This window comes from Anoplopoma fimbria, chromosome 2 (genome assembly GCF_027596085.1).
Source record: "Anoplopoma fimbria isolate UVic2021 breed Golden Eagle Sablefish chromosome 2, Afim_UVic_2022, whole genome shotgun sequence".
Classification (NCBI taxonomy): Eukaryota; Metazoa; Chordata; class Actinopteri; order Perciformes; family Anoplopomatidae; genus Anoplopoma; species Anoplopoma fimbria.
Genome location: NC_072450.1, coordinates 20,749,663 through 20,765,787, shown reverse-complemented (window position 1 = coordinate 20,765,787; position 16,125 = coordinate 20,749,663). Strand labels below are relative to the sequence as shown.

The window sequence follows — 16,125 nt, the reverse complement described above, 5'->3', positions numbered from 1 at the left end:
GACACTGTGTGTGATGTTCAGTCCTTTCACCATCACCATTTACCTCCTTATGAGGTTACCACTTTTCAGAAGTCGAGGAAATTAACTGAGGCATGATTGAAAACTGTATCTTCAGTGTCTTGTTGAATCTTTGCACTTTGCTGGGTCTCATAAAAGCCTGTGAACCTGAAGTCTGAGCAGGTGGAGTTATACATACGGGAGCAAAGGATGATCAGAGCATGTAAAAAGCACCCTGGTGTGTCTTTTACAAACAGTTTGGGTTCATACCATGTTGTGTGGTCAGTCGGTCTAAGCTCTTATTGTGAAAATATTTATGCCAGAAACAAGAAGGACATACCATAAATATGAAAATATTTATATATGTGGTCATTACACTTACAAGTGAGTCAGTAAATTCCCTGACGTCCTCACAGAATGCAATGCTGTTTGGTGTTTTGGTTTTATAAAGTTTTAAGTTTTAACTCACACCCAAACTAATGCGCAGTAATATAATTATTACTGTAAGCAGTAATCTGTAATGTATAAGTACATGGTGCAAGTATAATGTGTTGTTAGGACTGAAGCACAATTGCACACAAAGTTTGTTTGTGTATTATAGTTGGAAAATCTGACTTTTCCAGTACTGATGTGCCACCACTGCACATGTGCAGGACTTTGTCAAAAAGTATTACAAGCAAACATTTTAAAGCACATATTTATGCCCCATATCTCAAATAGTACATTTAAAAAGTAACACCAACAAAATAACAATATCTTTATTTTAAAACAAAAGATTTTGTCTTTAATTGGATTGAGCTTCAACACAGAAGATCAGTAGCACACAGTAGCAAGATTGACAAAACATTAAGAATTATGTGCTTTAGAGAACGAATGTGGTCGACACAGTGTAACAATGTATTTGAAATTGTTGTAAAATCCCTCTCAAGTGGCAACTTCCTGTGTTTCATGAGGAACTTAGAGTTGTACTCTGTGCAATGAGAGATGCTCTGTGAAAACGCCACCATTTAGAGTGGCACTTGTTTCAGTAGCACAGCTATTATTTTCTACAACTCATTTATACTGGTTCAATCCACTGCAGATGTTATGTGGGGACTAAAGAGACATTACAGTCTTGCATGATCTCATTACAGTTAGTTTCTTTCAATATATTAAACCTTGTGTCCATTTTTAATCGATTTATTTTACTGAAATAAAACATGTAATTACTAAAGTGTTGTGCCTTTCTGTGATTTAATTCTGCAGCTTTGCTTTCCAAAGTCAAACGCTTGTCCGTGAATCTTTTCCCATTGATGTTGGTTTTTTCCTTGAAAAGACTTGACTCCAAATCTTGCTGATGAGGCAGTATTGTGTTTTGTGCTATCTGTGGCTATGAGGTAGTTTATGGAACTGAAAGCATATTTCCAGTCCAACTAAGAATTAATGTCCTGGAGAGGCAACCAGATCATAAACAGCAGACAGCACCCTCCTCCAGATAAGCTTGGAGGCAAAGCTTGGCCTTTTGTCGCTGAGGACATGGTGCCATCTAGAGGGAGGATGGGATGTTTTGAGTTTTCGCCTCTTAAAGGCTGAGGTGATACAATCTTTGCTGCAGGCACACAATGTAAAACTAAATGAGAAGTGTTTTTTAGATCCATCTTGTGTTACACAATATAAAATAAATGATGAATTAGGATACATACTATTAAAACAAAATGTTATAAGCTGTGGTTTAGTATGTGCAATATGTTCTGCCTTTGAAAATAAGTTTATTGTTTTTTTACAGAAACCAACGCAGGTCTTATCCAGTAAAATACAGAAATTAATTTCCATACATTTAAATTCACTACAAGTACAACTCTAACTTCTACTGGAACAAAATACAAAAGCTCAAACACAAATTCAAACTACAGTACCATGATACATAACAAATAGCTGTTTTTTAAGGACTAAACTAAATTTAAAATTGAACTCATAATGACAATATTGCATACAGTTCTACACAAACTGTCCTTTAGAGAATATGATAATATGAAAGTTATCATAAACAGTACATAACAACTGGTGCTGAATCTAACAATTATTCTTACATTGATAAATATGCTGATTATTTTCTTTATTTCATAATTAGTCTGTAAAACTTCAGCAAATAGTGAAAAATTCCTTATAATGTCTCAAAGCCCAACGTGATGTGTTCAGATTGCTCCAAAACCCTAAGATATTCAGTGTTTCTTTATCATATGTGCTCCCCAAAAAAGAGCAGCAAATCCTCGCATTGAAGAAGCTGGAACCGGCGACTGTTTGGCATTTCTTCTTAAAAAGTAACAGAGACTATTAATCAATAATTAAAATTGCTGCCAATTAATAGTCAGCTAACTGACCAATTGATTCATGTATACAGTAGAGTCATGTAGCCAAGCTGCCAAGTTGTAACAGATATTTGGATAACTCATACAGATAACAATCAGTGAAGAACCAGTCATCTACAACTTTTGAATGGAAAATGTTGGATTTCCTTTTCGACTATATGTTAAATCCTTGACCTTGTACAGTTGCGTCTGATTAACTGAAATGTTCAGGGCCAGAATCACAGGCGAGCCGTTTGAGAGTCTACTTCTTGCCACGGTAATGGGCACCGACCACCATGTAGCTGTCAGGTGAGATGCTCACCCTGAGTGACTTCCCTTTGTCCCTGCAGACCCTGACCTCAGATCTGCTGCCCGGTCCTCCTCCTCTGCAGGGGTCATGTTTCTGCAGGTAACTCATAAAGGTCTCCCAGCCGCCGCCTACACGTACCATCACATGACGCTCATTCAGCATCTGCAAAGGTGACACAAGAGAGCACAGTCAAGGTGGGAAAGCTGGGTAAAAAAAAAGAGCACATATTTACTCCCAGTATGTGTTTATGAATAGATTTCTCAATTATATGAAAAACAGCCCCCCCCCTCTCCACAGCAGACACACACCAATTTAATATTTACAAGCTGGTGTAGCCCTGGCTCTGAGAGGTAAATGATCTCTCGCTTCGGATAGCTTTGTCAAAATCTCATTAAACCAAATGAAACAACACCTCATGGCACCAGCTGAGCACACACGCGGGACTAATCCACATATGAACATGCGTGCACACACATGCAGTGACGCACAAAGGCACACCCACACAGAACGGCAACACAAACCACCTAATAAACACATTATTTTATAAAAACGATGACTATGTAGTCAATCTATCTGTCAGCAATAGTTACAGGGAGGTCAGTTTTATCTGAATCAACACATCCTTCAAAGACAGCCGTCCTTACAGCTGGAAAACCAACCGCTACCATGGCAACTACAGCCACAATACAAAGCCTAGAAAGAAAAAAAAATGAAAGGAGAAATTGAGATGAGTTCAGCGCCGACCCACAACTCCCAGTAGACGTTAACATTCCCAGGAGGCCTTGCAAGGCCATCCGTTGCCCTGTCAGCACCAGCCAACCCCCCTCTTGCCTTATCGCCAATAAACCCTTCATTATGGAGCCATTAAGGGTGTGATAAAACAAGCAGATCTACTCTTCTTATGTGGGGAGGTGTGTGTCCCGTGTATGGGATGAAATAATCAATGGTGCAAGCACGGCCACACGCGACACACGCAGCGATAGAGGAAACCCCAGACGTGGTTCGTGTCAGCTGTCATGCTGCAGATTAAAATGTTGAGGTTGACAGGGGTCAAGTCAGACATCACGAATAAACCACTTTCCTGTCAGACGTAGAGCTAATGTAATTCTGACAGGGCTTCATTCTCAAAAAATCTGCCAAAGTTTATCTTCAAGAAATAAAATATAAATGAATCCAACATTAAATGTCAGTTACAAATAAATGTTTTGCATAAGTATTAACTATATACCGTATATACTGGTATAAACATAATGTTTAAAATAAATTACTTAGGATATATTCTTAAGAAAAGCTATGCAAATGTTATGTGATGTTGTTTTTCTTTACTCATATAATTGTTTCTAATAATCCTATGGTTATAAATGCTGATTGTGTGGTTGTTTGACTGTGACTGTTTCTTGTTCTCAGGTTTCTGTTAGCTGATTAAATATTTACTGTCTTTTGATATATGATTTGTATAATTATATATAAATGTAATTGTATATTATACATCAGAACTATTGTATAGCAGGGACATTTGCTGCCAACCAAACTACCAAACTGATCGTGTGATGAAAAACAGAGTCAGCCCCTTGCTGTACTGTAATATTGAACACAAGCCCTCTTTGTCAGGCAGACTCCTTTATTCCTGTCCCTACAACTCCACCCTCCCCCCACCAGGTCTCTGTGTGCTACGTCTGCAGCCCATAAACTACCGTCTGGATTCCCATGTGTCCTCCCTAGCAGCTCCATTGATTCCCTCTCTCCTCCTCTGCTGAAAGATGCATGAGTGTTCTCAGGGAGGAGGAGTCACTTTTTTACTCCCACCAGTAGGAGGCAGGCTTTAGCCACATCCAACGCTTTTGATGCTGATTTTGAGTAGAGGGAGTCCTTTTTTTTAAATGTACAGTAAAAAGACAAACTAAGCAGCATGATAGTATTCGAGCTGATAGAGGAACATGTGTGTCTTATCTATTTTGTACGTTTCTATTTCTCCTGCTGTACTCAGGTCTGTCTTGATCTCTAAGAGACGACTTGATTAAAATGTGTTCTGCACATATTATCTGCATTAATGGTTGAGACACCCTCGGACAGCACATTGATTAGTCTGTAAACAAACCTTTGCAATTTTTGAAAGTTACAATGATGAATTGCTAAAGATATCTGACCTTTTCTTTCCTGTTGAAGCTAAGAATAGAGGTTGTCTAATGTTGTGCAGGTTGTAAAGACCTCTAGTTTTTAATTATAAAACTGCAGCCTTAGACTTTGGTGATCCCTTGACTTTTCCTTTAGCACCACCATGAGGTACACATTTGTGGTTTTGGGTGAAATGTCATGACATTTTGTACAGACATCCATGTTCCACTCACAATAAGAATGATTTATAATTTAGGTTGTTGTGTTTTATCTAATGACAAAATACATGCAAATCTAATGAGACCAGGGGCAAGGTCAGGGTCACCTACAGAAGAAAGACAACAGAGTTTCTATGGAGTCAATGTCTTGCTCAAGGACACTTAAGAAAGGAGGATGATGAAGGGTTTATCTACCAAAATGCTACGGTGAAGGCTAGAAAAACTATTTCATAATTTACATTTCGGTCCTGATTCTGCTTCCAGACTTAAAACAAGATGTTTTCATTTAACGTTTTAGGTCCATCTCTTATGCAGATATATCATGATAAACATGATAAACAAAGAATTGGTGCGGCATGATATTGTGAGGCGTATAATGTATTTTTCTCTCCATTGAAGCAGTCAGACAGTGTGGATGCTACAAAAGCCCAAGGAGAGCCTAATTGGGCGTAGAGAAGAAAGAAAAGCCTTCCTCTTTTTTAACACCAAAGAATGGTGGAGCACTCCAGGGCCAGCGTGATTGAATAGACTCCAGAGGGAATAGAGATGGGGGGAAGAGGTGGGGGAGAAAGTTTACACGTGAGGAGGGGCGGTCATGCTCAGCCGCTCATTAACAAGCTGTCTGATTAAACCCCTCACTAATGACTTTGTCTCGGTAATCAATAGTATCTGCTCTTTAAAAGGATCTGCACACACTGAATGGCACGCTCTCCTAGGAGCTGCACCGGGGTTATCGTGGTATATGGTAATTGAGGTTTATGGCGTTTTTCCCTGCACACACGTAGGCGGCTCAAGGTAATGGATGGAGTCAGGGCCGATGGGCTGCAGCGCTCTATTCACACAGCTGAGGTGTGTTGGAGAAAAGGGAAGGGAGCAGTGCAAGTAGTGTCCACGAACTAGTAATTATAGCCTGATACTGACAGATGGACACGGAGTTATGGTGAGACATTGTATCTGCAAGGCTGCGTAGGGAAGGTGAGCATAAAAGGTCAAGTCGAGACAGGGTAGAAAAACCAAATCCTTGAGATATTGAAATATGCAATACAAGAAACGCGTTGTGATGGACCTGACCATAAACTAATAAACACACTTTGGTTATCATCTTTATCGCCTTTCTTTGAGGTTGTGTCTTTTGACATGTTCCCGTGTTAATGACAGGTCTGCTCTGGAGAAACAGGTGTTCTGTGTCTTGAAGGGAGGCATAATTTTCTAATTGGCCAGTAAAAATGTCTGTCAGCCAGTCAGAAATGTAGCTGTAACTCTGTCGCAGGCAAACTAACGCTGACAGCATTGATTACCAGTTGAGGAAGTGTTAAGTCAATATGGTTAACACACCATTAAATACGTTTCAACTAGTGACCAATTAGCCACCAGAGCTGTGATACACCTCTTTGTTACTTTGTTTGATGAAGAAGACATATATATTGTGATAGACTATTTGTAAATGTACACTATGTACCTTTTAATGGACTTATGGATGCCTTACTTAGACAGTACACTTTATACAGTGTTCATTCAATATAAACTGAAGCCGATATATTTTCTCTTTGTATGGCTGGATGATAGAGTACAGACAGTAAAGTAAAACCTTTCTCTTATATTCCAAACCCCCCACATCTCAGTGGACTTGGACTCCCGAGTGGGCTGCCATTTGCACTGCGTACCACGGTCATACCTCCGCCAAATCATCCTGAAAGAGACGTGTTTGTTTTTCCTTCAGGTTTGAACTCTTCGCTGAAGGTCTATGTACTGAATAAAATCATTGTCAGCCCAGTCTTATCCTGACCATTGGTTGCCAAGCAACCCCGCCTCCCTGAAGGCCATTCCTCGAGCCTTTGTACCGACGCACACGGGTGGTGCACGACTCAGGGAGGCTGAAAAGCACCAACGTCTCCATCCCAAGTGATTGCAAATCAGTCACTCTGACACACTGCACTTGTTGCTGACTAAGCTGTTGGTTAATAACTCGAGGGCATTAGCACCTCACGTCTTATTATGTGATGTAGCATCTATGACGCATCAGATTTCATATTAATGTATTAATTAATCAAATTGTACATAACTGTAGCTTTAATTTATTCATATTACAACCATAACACAACATTAAACAACATATCAGCAGTCTATCTGGTAGAGGAAGTGGGCCTGAACAAGCCTTGTCTTCTATAAAAAAATATATCTAATATGCTGCTAGTTTGTTTTGACATTTTTGATGTGAAACATGTTTGCAGACTTGATTATGTTCAGTGGCAATATTTTCTTAGGCGGAATCCTATGTGTGGTTAGGTTCAGGAAACAGAAGGATTTAGGTTATGGTAAGGGAAAGATTGTAGTTTCAGATGAAAAATTATAAAATAAACTCGTCTTGTCTTGTGCTTCAAGTCTGGACTTTATGAATATTCGCCCCTTACCAACATATTTCCCTAACTTCAACCTGATAAACATAACTAGTTGAATCACGCTTAAGTTGCTAAGACAACATATAACATATAAATTAAATACGTTTATTTATATATAGGTTCAATACCAACGGTTCCTTATCATGATGATAAAAATGTAATCTGACATGCTGTGTCTCTCAAAATACAAAAACTCATTGTTGGTGTGAACAGACTTACCCGTATGTACAGAACTTTCTCCCCAACACGGTAACAGCCTTTAGGTTGCTTCTCAACAAGGAACCTGGTGGGACAGCTGCAGGGGGGATTTTCTATAATGTTTCTCACCTGGAACAGGTTACACAGAGAGAGGCCAAATCATACAGTATCCACCTGTAACATCTGTAAGCTCAAATAAGATGACTTTTACTGGAAACAAGATACGTACAATGTCATCCAAAATGTTGCTGGTGCCTGCGCTCCTCCGGCTTGTGGATCTGCCGGATGAACGAGCTGCTGCAGGTGGGGAGGTGATGGGAGGTGTAGCAGTGGAAGTGTGGTTGTTTATTGTGGTAGAGGAGACTTTGGGAGTGGATACCAGGGTTTGGCCTGGCGAGGGTGCTGAGGCTGATGTGTTAGTGGCGCAGGATGAAGAGAACAAAGGTGTTTGTGTTGAGGCTGTGGTGGTGCAAGGGTTAGAGGCTGAGAGGGAGGACTGGGGAGGGGATGAGCATGCAGGTACTGGGCTTGTTGTGGCTGATGGAAGATCAGAGGCGAGGGAGGCAGCGAGGGGTTCAGACAGACAGGTTGTGCTCGGAGTGAGGGGCGCAGGTGGGAGAGGAGGGGGAGGGGGGCTGGGGGTAGGGATGAATGTGATGGTGAATACAATGATATGAGAGGAAAAAAGGAGAGGGGCAGAGGGGATGATGGAGATAAGCACCCAGCCTCCTCCCTCTCGATCTCTCTCTCCAACTTCACCAGCCCCGGAGGCTCCACTCCGTACCTAAGAGAGAGGTTTAACAAATATATCAGCCATCTGAAGGATAAATCCCACAGTAGAGGACTCTTGAACAACAGGGGGAACTTCTGCACTCAAAATGGGGCACTGAACTGAAATGGGGCACGTGGAGAGACTGAAAGCGGAGTAGCTCAACTAATAAAAAAAAATAAAAAAACAGACCTACTATTTGATTTAAAAAATATGTTTAAATTGAGTCATCTGTAACTGAGCACCACGAGTTGCAAGAGTGAGTGAAAACTAGAAAGTGACAATTAAAAGCACGGGTGAATATTTAAAGAATTGAAAAATGTATATATAGGTAGTATTGGATAACATTTAAAATAGTTTGATCAAAGTAATTGATAAATAATGGATGGCCAGATTAAATAGAGACACTAAGAGTAGGATAAACGGTTGAAACGTTTTATGGGCATTTTGTCTTTCTCAGCAGATGAAGAACACTTTCTTTGACATCACGATAATTGAGTGGTGAAAATTTCTTTCCCAGATAGTTGATGTTTTCATGCTCAGTGCGATTCAGTTGTGATTTCCTTTTCAGGAGCTTTACGTCGGGTCGGGCATTTACCTGGCTGCAATCCTTCCCAGCTCCATCAGGCACAGGCACACCTCTCGAGGTTGCTTGTGGAGGACTTCACACCGCAGGAAGTACAAACAAAGAGGGTGGAGGGGTAGAAACATAAAATAGTCACTCATCTGATAGGAAAGATGTTTCCGGTGATAAACATTTCAAAAGATAACAGGAGCTGCAGTCTGAATAGAGAGGACATATTTCATGTTGCTCTCTGTCTCTATTGTCCATCTCTATCTTTGAAGCCGATCAGGAATTTCTGTGGATGTGCAGCTGAGGGCATGAGGGCATGATAGCTTCATGAACAAGTCAGCCTCTCCTGCCTTCAATCTGCTATTTATACATCAAAAAGGGCCTCTGTGTACTCAGTGTGGACCAGACAAAGGCCAGGTTAGTTCATTTGTTAAATTAATTGGTTGAGCATGCATTAAAGTATGTACAACTACAACATGTGGGGCACAATCTCTAAAAGTCCACAACATTCATGACTGAACAAAAAAATAAAAAATAAAATACAAACATAATGTCACTATCACTTTATTGGTATTATATCATTATTCACCTGTATTTGAAATCCACCATTACCATCATCATGGCTGCAGCAAGAAAAAGGAGACGAGAGAAAAGCAAAGACTAATCATCTGTGTCCTCATGTGTCACATGAACCAGAAAAGTGAAGCCTGTCAAAGTACAGTAAGCTTACTCTCCCTGTCACTCAATTAGTCAAGTGAAGTAGGTACGTCTGCCTGCAGGGAGTGGGCACTGATGTTGGTGGAGATTAACCTCCACATTATCATTCTCACGCATCTGCCGCCATGCATAGACATGCCCAAGTAAGATGTTCATAAAGAGGAGTCAGTCAGACAATTAGTCCATCACATTTATTCAGACAGAGGGTCATAGGTGGAAAAAAGAGAAGACACGATTTGTCATTAAGCACAAAAGCACTGGAGAGATTGAGTAGGAAACAAAAAGGACACTGTGTTCCCACTCAACAAATAGATTGACTCAAATGCATAAATGCCTAGGAACATCTCTTTTGACTTGTTATATTATGTCTACCTCAGAGAGGTGGAACTCAAAGTCTAAAGATTTTAGTCTAATTAATTTCAAACTAAGTGTTGCATGACATGATTCACTTCAGAGCTCTCTAACTCCGTAATGTTAGGATCTATCTCCGGTCTTAACTCACCCAAATCCTCTGACTCAAAAAGGTAAGCCTCATCAACGCCAATCTTTCGACACCAGTAGAGGAAGTTGGCAGTGTTGTCTCGGGCGAAGAATGATCCAGAAGATGCATCAGGTCGCCAGTGGATCACTCTTCTTACTAAAGGCTGAACACACACAGAGGAAATTAATATGCAGTAGAAACATGTTTAGTGCAGAAATAGAAAATGGATTAATAGGGTTTTATGGGCAATGGTGTGGGTTGTATTGTGTTGTTGCAGCACCCTGCCATTGCTGGTGTGCATCATCTTCTCCTGGAGCAGCTGTGCGAGCTGACAAAGTACAACGCCGTTGTCCAAGCTTTCCATCAGACTATCTGCTGAGAGGTCGACACCTGAGGACACACACACACACAAATACTGAGTTATGTTCTGTAATTCATGGTTACAACTCATAGCTCATCATTTAGCTTTTTAGCAAATTTCACAGAAAAATACTCAGATCTTTCCAAAGGAGTAGTTCAAACAGTATCTAACCCGATTAAAAATATCAATAAAAACTTTTTATGTACCATCTCTGATACATCAAATTTAACTCAAAGTGTTTTACAAAAATAGGAAAAGAAAGAGACAATTTCAACAACACCTGCAACAAATGAATCATAAGGTTAATGTATTTCTGCAGCAAGAGACAAAACTGTCCATTACAGTTTTCAGTAAGCAGGATCTTTTAAAGGTGAGGAGAGATCAGAAGAATGCTGATAAGACAAAAAGAAAAAAATTGGTTAAAATGCCAAGAAGGTGCTGATTATGCTGCAAGGTGTCTCCCTGAATCAAGTTAAGTAAAGGTGAAACAACAAAATGTAAAAAATAATGATCACTATTAGTACTTCCGTATATCGCCATCTCATAACAGAAGCACCTTGGTTGATTGTCTGGCAAATCTTATCATTTTGTAGAAATATGTTCCTCTCCTACAATTACACATGATATAATCTACATGCATTTTGCAGTTATCACACATCCATTAAGATATTATCCTGCATGTTGCATAGAAAACCTTGATATCAAAGGAATCCTTTCTCTGATTTAAGGATTTGCAAAACACCAAATATAGCCGCAGGAATGTTCTGTCTATGAAAAGCAAAGCACTTTACTGATTAGTAACCTATATAACTCTTTGGCCCACAAGCTATTTTGACTTTTTTTTGTAGCAGCATCAGTAAAAAACTCATCCTTGTCACTTTCCAGACACCCTCCAACAGGTTGTGGCTTGTGAGGACCCTTTATGTTTTCCCCCACAATGCAGTAAAGTGGTAAGAAACATCCCTTTCCCTGGAGTCACAGCCACAGTTCCCCTCCTAGAGAGGTATTTCAAGGATTTGGGATACTAGGTAGGTTAATGTGCCTCTGTATTTAATGTGATTGCAGCTTTTTCACCTATTCCTGAAATAAAAAGCCTGTCAAGAGTTATTCATCTGTAGATATCAATGAAGGAAAAATGTCTCACCCATAAGGAAGTTGAGCCAGAAAGCCAGGTCTTCTTTCATGGGCAGCAGGCTGGCGTCATGGCGATAAGGCAGCCACTGGTTGAACTCCTGAGGACTGGTGAGGCCGGGCCCAGAGTGTCTGAACTTTTGGCCAACAAGACAATTCATCCCCAACCCGGTCAGGTGCATCGGGCTCAGAGGACTGTCAAGGCTGGTGTTCATCGCTTCCACTTCACTGTCCATGCTTCAGCTCCGATCGGTCTTTGACAGACCCTGGTGGATCAAAGAACAGATGTTTTTTATGCTCTTGTTAGCTTTTGATTTTGCATTAACGTAGTATGTTATTAATTACAGTTTAGTTGATCTATGTTTTGGTCAAAATTCAGAGGGTTTGGGTTTTAGATTTAGCTCCAAATCAAGAAGTGAACTTGACTGACCTGTAGCCTGCCACCAATAAGACTGATCATTTAACTGAGTTTCTTAAATCTCCCTGGTGAACTCACCAAAACTAGGGTAAACCTACTGCCATGACTGGAACATCATGCCATTTTGACTACATCTTAAAACTTCAAGGCACATAATATAAGAAAAAACAATATGCAATAGTATCAGCTAATATGAGTGGGAGCAAGTATATTAAATCCTTATTGCATTGCCATTAAGGACTTTTGTGACATTGTAAATATTCTGATACTGTGAGCATGTAACCTGAACCAATGAGACACCTTTTCAAGTCCATCTCAAAAGTTATTAGGTGCCTGAATCATTTTCCTATCTGTAGAGAGATTCCTTCCTTAAAGGTAAGATATGGGGCACAAATTGCACAGTCCCCTTTTCATGCAGAAAGATAAGACTTCAGCAGTCTGAGCCCATATTAAGTGGGTATTTTTCAAGTTATTTAGTGCAAATTCCCTCTTTCTGTTTCAGACATATTTCCTTGTTGAGATGAGACTGAAGATAAACAAACAAAAAGGGAGTTTTGACTTGCAAAGATGTGCTGCTATCCTCTAAGAAAACAAAAAACAATTAAAACGTAATGGTTTTTGAGAGTAATAATTGTTGGGTATTTGCAGTGAAAACCATAGAGCTGTCTCACACATGTTCATGAGCAACACAACATGTTGAAACTAATTTTGTACACTGTGCTCCATGCACATACCTTGCACTCACAGCCGAACAATACACAAAGTCATTAATCAAAGGGATTAAACTGACTGACTGAAGGTTTAATAAGATGTACAGCTACAGCCCTGAGCCAGTCTCCTGGTGCCGCTATATGGCTCATTTGTCCTGTTCCCAGAACAGCCTCCGTCATAAAGCTCAGCCCCATGCAGAGACATGCTCTGACTGCCAGTAATACTCGCTGCTAATCAGCTGGAATAAAGACAACAACACATGCAGTGGGTCACTGTGGCTCATGAAAAATACACAGTAGAGACAGAGGCTCGGTTTGTGCCAGATGACTGACTTTTAAGGTTCAGTGTAAAGTAACAGCACTAAGCAGGCATTCAGACTGGAAACAGTCCCACGTTAAAATGGTGAAAGGAGCTGCAATGGTGAGGAGGTGTTACGATCTGGGAAGTCCAGTTTGAGTAACAGATCTGTGGATTTTAAGGACTCTCAGATGCCAAAACACAGAGGATGCACTGAGGTAACATGCTGATGGTTCTTGTCCACATTTAGTTAGTGTGTAAGCATGCTAAAATTTACAAAGTAGCACTAAACCCAATGTACAGCTGAGGCTGATGAGAGTGTAATCAGTGTGGCAGGTCATAAAGCAAAGTATTTGACAAATTGAAATTTTAAAGGTGTTAAATGGAAAGTAACTAAATCACCAAAGGGATAAAAATTCATCCTGAAGAGAACAAGAATATCTGTATCAAAATGTAATGGAAAACCATCAAATATTTGAAACATTTCACTCACAACCACAAATAACAACCTCATGCTGGCACAAGAGGAAAAGTCAGGGGACCACCAAAGTCATTAGGAGTAATTGCATGGGAACCATGAATGCATGTACTAGGTTCAATCCATCCAAAAGTTGTTGAGATATTTCATTCTGGAGCAAAGAGGTAAACCGACCGACTGAGGGACAGAGCCACTAGCATGTCTAATAAAAATCGTATCTCTAACAAAGACGTTATCTTTAGTAGAATACAAGCACACCTGGAGGGCAGATGTTTGGGACCCAGACAGGCAGCATCACAGCTGGCTTCTATAGCTCATTTATCTGAATACCACCTGTGTTTTGTGTCTGCAGCTCGCTGTTGCAGATCATCATTACAAGTTCAAGTTAGTCGTAATGTAAGCAGGGCAAAGACATACATGCAGTATGTATGTCAGTGAATTCTGGTGTTCAGCTTGTGTGAGATGAATGTGAGGATGTTGTAGGCACGGAGCTCTGACTGGACGCAGTGAAAAGTTTCTTTTGTAAACACATCACGCAGACGTGGGACAGAGAGAAGGTGTAATGTAAAGGGGGCTGCCTGCCAAGTTTGAGGCTGGTTTACAGGTTGACCAGCAGGGCATGAGAGCGTCTGTCTCTAACAAAACATCCAGGTGCAATATTCACACCTCAGCTACAGGATGGCTCTGTAGGGACGGGAAGGCAAAGGTCAGCTACTGGCCTAGCTCTCAGACACTAGCAGCCTTTATCCTTCTGCAGAGATGAGGGTCAATGTCTGTAAACACACCACACACACACACACACACACACTGGTGCAAACAAACACAGTCCCATGCATGTATAAGTTTGTCTATTCCACCTCATTTACTTTGCACAACCTTTAGGTAAGATTTGCCTCAGTGGTATTTCACAGCCTTTAATTGTATTTTCGTAATAAAACCAAACATCTTCAAAGTCAAACAAGCAGTGAGGTGGGAAACTGCTAAAATTACACACCTCCAGCCTACATGAAAAATGTGTGCAGAATGATGGATCGGAGCTGAACATGTACTGTTCGTATGTAAGATGACACAGGTGATATTTAGTTGAATGTGGCCTTCAGCAAACACTGCTGTTTTCAGAGAATGAAACGAAAGCTCATGTTGTTGTCTGGTTAACAACTAACTTCACAGCAAGTTCACAAAATTCTGTTTCCTTACATGACAGCCGCGGATCTCATGTTTACTCTGATAAAGTAGCAAATCTATCACTGACAAAATCATCTGTTTAGTCAGGAAGATACAGTCGCTGTTTCCACAAACATATTTTAGTAAATATGCTGTTTCTGTATCACCTGAAGGCTTGTGTGTTCTGCTTTTGTGTGTTCTGCTTCTCAAAGCCTGTTCAGTATCTACTCTCTGTGGCAATTGTTTAAAAAAAATAATATTCATAAAACATCATTAATAACTTCAAGAAGATGTCCAACGGCACTGCTTGTAGCTGTAGTTTTCTCCAGCAGCTTTGACTCAATGATCTGGTGTCTCAGGTGTCAGTTTGTAGGATTGTAACAGCTTTAAAGAGGTAATGTAAAACGAGTGGATGAATAAAAGGTATTGAATAGGTTTCAGCTATGGTGCTCTCACCCCGTGGCTTTCCTTCAGCTGCTTCCAGACTAAATAAACCTCATATCAACACAGGATGGAAAGGTCTGTCCCCTGCTGCACCCTGAACAGTGGAGACTTATTGTACTCTTGTTCCAGTAAAACACAATAAAATACAATTCTGGATCCAAAAAAAGGATTTCTGATTGACTGTTTTAGTGTGTGGAAAATGAAATAAACAATGATCCCCTCTGAACAGTTGCTTCATTGAGGGAGGTTTTTTTTTTGCTACCCAGACCATGTTCATACATCATGAGCATGTTGGAGGATTCATTTCTGTGTTGACAGACTGAGCCCTTAAGTGATAACTCATTTTTAAAACCTGCATTCAAACTGCATGGCATTTTCTTTTTTTTCAACAGCTTATTAAAACAAAAAAAAGAGTAAATTACCCAATAAAGACAAGAACTTACTTTATGTGACCTGTTTTTACATCCTTTTAAACTACATATATTTAAATCTGAAGCTGCAGTGTTATCCACAAAAAATACATTTGACATTAAAAACAAAAACGTTAAATTATAGCTTTTTACCTACTTTAAACACCAGCAACATAACGAGAAAACGTTTCAAACATTGAAATAATCTGTATCACAAACAGTTTCATAATCGTTTTTACCGTCATCATTGGTATAATCTTCAACATTACTTTCTCAACTGTTATAAAAACAAAAAATACACAGTATGCAAAAATATACTTACTATTAAGTAAAAGCAGGATTCTTCAGATGGTTTCTTTTTTTCATGAAAGTTTCCTCACAGTATCTTGTCTGCCGCAGTTTTCCCTCTCACACACGTGCACACATCACTTTCAGCCAGATGTTCATCGCCCTTAGGTTCTCCACATGTAAGGAGGCTACACTGTACCAAGGTGGAGGCTGCAGTCACTTCTAAAACACACTCTGCTGTACACGTCTGCAAGTTGGAGGTGTCAACTTACAAGGTAGACTGCTGAAGACACGTTCGACTGAAAATAAAATCGCATC

At 40.1% G+C, this 16,125-nt stretch overlaps 1 protein-coding gene across 1 annotated transcript; it reads right to left on the bottom strand.

Annotated features, from left to right (window-relative positions):
* Positions 1-2,540: 2,540 nt before the first annotated feature.
* On the bottom strand, positions 2,541-15,925 carry gas2b (growth arrest-specific 2b). The gene is given in 9 exon segments (XM_054619618.1): positions 2,541-2,796; positions 7,586-7,693; positions 7,794-8,197; positions 8,200-8,348; positions 8,932-8,995; positions 10,127-10,268; positions 10,386-10,495; positions 11,611-11,863; positions 15,842-15,925. Coding segments are annotated over 8 exon segments (1,410 nt in total). The 5' UTR covers positions 11,834-11,863; positions 15,842-15,925; the 3' UTR covers positions 2,541-2,586.
* Between the last annotated feature and the right edge of the window lie 200 nt (positions 15,926-16,125).